The sequence below is a fragment of the Diaphorina citri genome, unplaced genomic scaffold (genome assembly GCF_000475195.1).
Source record: "Diaphorina citri unplaced genomic scaffold, Diaci psyllid genome assembly version 1.1 scaffold37, whole genome shotgun sequence".
Classification (NCBI taxonomy): domain Eukaryota; kingdom Metazoa; phylum Arthropoda; class Insecta; order Hemiptera; family Psyllidae; genus Diaphorina; species Diaphorina citri.
The window spans coordinates 78,302-83,190 of NW_007377474.1; the positions used below are offsets into that span (position 1 = coordinate 78,302).

The 4,889-nt window shown below is 37.6% G+C and overlaps 1 protein-coding gene across 1 annotated transcript in view; it reads left to right on the forward strand.

The window, feature by feature from the left end:
• Window positions 1-1,470: 1,470 nt before the first annotated feature.
• Window positions 1,471-4,889, forward strand: part of LOC103512597 (microsomal triglyceride transfer protein large subunit) — a 30,446-nt gene continuing 27,027 nt past the window's right edge. Inside the window, exons 1-4 of the mRNA XM_026825934.1 lie at window positions 1,471-1,481; window positions 2,475-2,596; window positions 3,658-3,833; window positions 3,994-4,146. Coding sequence (XP_026681735.1) covers window positions 1,471-1,481; window positions 2,475-2,596; window positions 3,658-3,833; window positions 3,994-4,146 — 462 coding nt within the window. The remainder of the gene's footprint in view (window positions 1,482-2,474; window positions 2,597-3,657; window positions 3,834-3,993; window positions 4,147-4,889) is intronic.

Sequence of the window (4,889 nt, forward strand, 5' to 3'; positions counted from 1 at the left end):
ATAAAAGTCCCATTAATCAGATACCTACACTATGAAAATATTTTATCAAACCCGGCCAAATAAACTTCCTAGCTCGGTACAGTTTATTCGAAAGGTATAGTCATCTACAGTTTAGTGATGGAAAGAAAGAATAAAGTGGAAGGTACATACGTACATACCTATATGTATTCCTAAATTAATGAATTACAACTTACTCAGAACAAAGTATAACTTCTGAATAGACTGGGAGCCAGTGGTTATGATAACAGTTTAACTTTAAAGTCGACGATTTAGGTGTTTAAGATCTCAATCTATTGAAAAATCTAAAGAGTCATATTTCGTGATAAAAGTCCCATCAATCAGATACCTACACTATGAAAATATTTTATCAAACCCGGTCAAATAAACTTCCTAGCTAGGTACAGTTTATTAGAAAGGTATAGTCATCTACAGTTTAGTGATGGAAAGAAAGAATCAAGTGGAAGGTACATACCTATATATTATGTATTCCTAAATTAATGAATTACAACTTACTCAGAACAAAGTATAACTTCTGAATAGACTGGGAGCCAGTGGTTATGATAACAGTACCTTTTTGCGATAACGCACTACTACCTAATCAAAACCTCTTCATGCCTCGAGTACAGTATTGAATAAATTGAGTAAATTTCGTTGAAATAACGTTAACTCATTGACAGTTGTTTTATTTGTTCTTGTGAATCAGCAACACTGGGATATTTCCAATTTCCCACCGGTTACTTGTCCACTGGCGCCGGTTTAATGTTTAATAATTTGTGTTATAAACATTTTGAGTTATCTTCTGGAATGTCTACTGATGTTTCATGTTAGGCTAGGACTGACTAGGTGGTTGTAGGACAACACATCACGCATCATATTCTAGGGTCTTTACTAATAACTAACTGTCTTGGACCGGCTATAGCGGCTGTAAAATGTTCTAACTTTAAAGTCGACGATTTAGGTGTTTAAGATCTCAATCTATTGAAAAATCTAAAGAGTCATAATTACACTAATAATTACGCCTGAAATTTCTATTTCGTGATAAAAGTCCCATTAATCAGATACCTACACTATGAAAATATTTTATCAAACCCGGCCAAATAAACTTCCTAGCTCGGTACAGTTTATTCGAAAGGTATAGTCATCTACAGTTTAGTGATGGAAAGAAAGAATAAAGTGGAAGGTACATACGTACATACCTATATGTATTCCTAAATTAATGAATTACAACTTACTCAGAACAAAGTATAACTTCTGAATAGACTGGGAGCCAGTGGTTATGATAACAGTACCTTTTTGCGATAACGCACTACTACCTAATCAAAACCTCTTCATGTCTCGAGTACCTAAAGTATGGTTATCAAGGAAAATAGACCGTTATCGAACACTTAGTATTTGGAAGAGTACCCAAACGGTTCCTCTGTATGAACTACTTACTAGGTATGATGCGAAAACTTTGGCTCTGAACAGGTTATGTCTCTAAGGTAAGTTTTAGAATCACCCAGTATCTCCTTCGGGTTCTACTGACACAGAGCAAGCTCCGAGGTAAAGACGAAGGTGAGTTCTGAGTCAGTTGAGTGTAGGTACCCGGCCTGTTAGGTTGTCGACCTCTGTTTCAGTGTTTCTAGTGTTCCGTTAGTTCATTTTGTTTTCGTGTAAATCACAGTAAAACATACAATTTTTGTGAATTTATTGTTCTAGTGATAAATCGAAGAAATTATTGTTTTTCGTTGCAAATAATATTGATTAAATTGAGTAAATTTCGTTGAAGACACGTTAACTCATTGACGATTGTTTTATTTGTTCTTGTGAATCAGCAACACTGGGATATTTCCAATTTCCCACCGGTTACTTGTCCACTGGCGCCGGTTTAATGTTTAATAATTTGTGTTATAAACATTTTGAGTTATCTTCTGGAATGTCTACTGATGTTTCATGTTAGGCTAGGACTGACTAGGTGGTTGTAGGACAACACATCACGCATCATATTCTAGGGTCTTTACTAATAACTAACTGTCTTTTTAGAAATCACTCACACTCAATTAAATTTTACGCCGTTTTTAGAAGTAAGCATGAGTGTACGTAATCATTTCAAACTCATGAAATCAAGCTTAATCAGCTCAACATTTCAATGTTGGATCTTCTGACGTTAATTCTTCAATAGGTCTCATCCAAACGAATCTAATTTCACAGGTTTTACATTTATTTGATTAAAGACGTATTAAAGACATAAATGAAGTACGTGTGTCAAAATGCCTTGAATTTTCATGCTGAATGCTCATATCCTAGGTCTGACCTATTATTATGTTAGGGCGGTCTCTTCTTGATCCCTTGTGTGCCGCGTCCAATTTAGTTTAGGACTATTGCACTATAGGTCTGACCGAACGTCGCGTTGTTACACGAAGTGTTCCGTTGATAATAGAGTTTGTAAAGTTCACAATGTAAACCAGTTTCCCAATTGATTTTCTCACTTACAGGCACAATATCCACAAAGTAGAGAGGATCCCAGGCAGCAAGCACAGATTGAGGAAGTCGAAATACTCCTCCGTCACCGTTCCTGGAAAGACGTACGCCCTGAACAGGAAAAACAACGAGATGTGTACGACCATTTTCGGAGGCGATGAGTCGTAGCGGTAGACCTACGCCACGATGCGTCAAACGGAGGAGACCTAGAGAGTGTCCAGGAATAACAGGTGGCACACGGATAACCGAGATACTCACTAGATCCTGATATGGCCTTGAGATTGCATTCATAAGACAGAACATATTGATACCCTTATGTGAAGCATTAGGGTCTTACGAAAAACTATGGTGCATCCGTGACTTCTACATCTGAATGCTTCAAAGGTGTGTCAACACTCAACACATAGTCGACGGCAGTTGATCGGCCATCGATTGATGGGAATCTATGTGGATCAACGGCCGGTAGACTATGTTTGAATATAGCTGAACATCACACGACTTTCCTTATCCTACTGAATACTGGTTGTCAGCTGTTGCGAGGTGGCATAGGTTCCGTTAGACTTGAGTTACCACAGAACTGAATCAAATATAAAATGTTACTTGGACTAACCAGGGTTAAACTGTACAGAAATAAACCGTGTTTTGTCTTATATAAATCTATTGATGACCATTACCTATAGGTACTACTGTGGAAGAAGGAGGAGGGCTAAATAGAGTACCTAAATAGCTAAATGCCTATTAGAAGGTTAGTACGTAGTAGGTACCTAACCAAAAGCATTATTTTCTGGACTTTTTTTCAACAAGAGAAAAACAAATGTAAACGGGACCTCAATTGTTCATATTTCATTTTGTGGATGAAGTTCAGATCATAAATCACAGGAGGTGGATAGGTAGTAATAAATAACGAAATAACTAGTTGTGAGAGTCTTGAAAACTTCTACAAAATAATAACTAGATACCTAGGTACCTTACTAAGAAGGAGAAAAAAGAGGAGAATAGACATTAAATATTCTTATTTTGAAAACTGTTAAGGTCAATTTTTACCAACTAATAACCTTTAGGTTACGTAAGTTGGAAATCCAAAAGCCCTTTGAAAACCTATAGCTTGGTGTCACGGGGGAAAACCTCTCCAGACATCGTAACGATTTACCCCAACAAGGTGTGTACCTACTTAGGTGGAATCGTTTTCCACCGAAGGTGATAACTCCCTGAAAAAAAAAAAAAAAAAAAAACACAACTCCAAACTGGACAAAGTCCCTGATGAGCCATTTCTGGTACACTGGACTGGTGGAATCATCAAACATATCTATCTGAATGAGGAGGAAGATGTGTTCTCGTTAAACCTGAAGAAGGGAGTTGCCAGCGCGTTTCAGGTAAGGATGAAAGAAGTGAGTTATAATGATGAAAATAATGCTTCTGTGAATTTACACAGTCGATGACCATCGATGTGAATTTATTGTAAACCGATGTGGGTCGATTTCGATCGACTATGTCTAATCCACCTAAAAATTTCCATTCCAAAATTTGTTCTAGGTGCTCCTCGAAGGTGGGGAGAGAAGCGAGACGGACGCCTCCGGTACTTGCAAGGTCTCCTACAAAGCCATTGATAGCAACAATGTTTTCAAGAGGAAGAGGAACTGTGTAGCACCAACAGATACGTTCCCATTTCGGCAACATTTCGACAAGGTAATATATCAGTCAGTAAAGTTCTTAAGTTAATTTTCGATAGTTTCAATAGGGGGTTGTTTTTCAAAGAACCGCAATTGCTTGACTAATTTACACCTTTTAACACTGTTAGCTTAGAGTTTGGATGCTCGCTATTTTTGGATTAGGGCATTTAGGGTTTTTTAAGGAAAAGGAATTTTAATTGTGTACTTACCAAAATAGTCTTCACAAATTTCATTCTCCACTGAATACATCTCGATAAATTATGTTATCTCCTATTATCTTTCTTCTCAGATTTGGAGACCTCTTGTTCACTCCAAACGGGAATGTCTGTACACGCTGTCCAAGTTTTTGCGGCCCGCCAACTCTCTACCTTGGTCTCTTGCGGCCCTCGGGTGCCCTAAGGTTGGACAACCCTGTTTTTTTTCTTTCAAACTCGCTGTGGCTGGTAATCTACAGAATGGGAAGGTATCTATCTACTAACAACATTGACCGTCGTATGTATGACCAGGGTGTTTCCATGCACAGAGGCCTGACAATTTATACAGTGATACGTACAAATAGACAATATTACAGTCAGGCTAATTCTAGCAATATCCAGCTAAAGACAACATTATAGGTAATAGATCTTTCAAACTCGCTGTGGCTGGTAATCTACAGAATGGGAAGGTATCTATCTACTAACAACATTGACCGTCGTATGTATGAAATCTAAAGATAAACTTAAGTTTAACTTAAGACGAACAATGTTGCCAATTTCATGT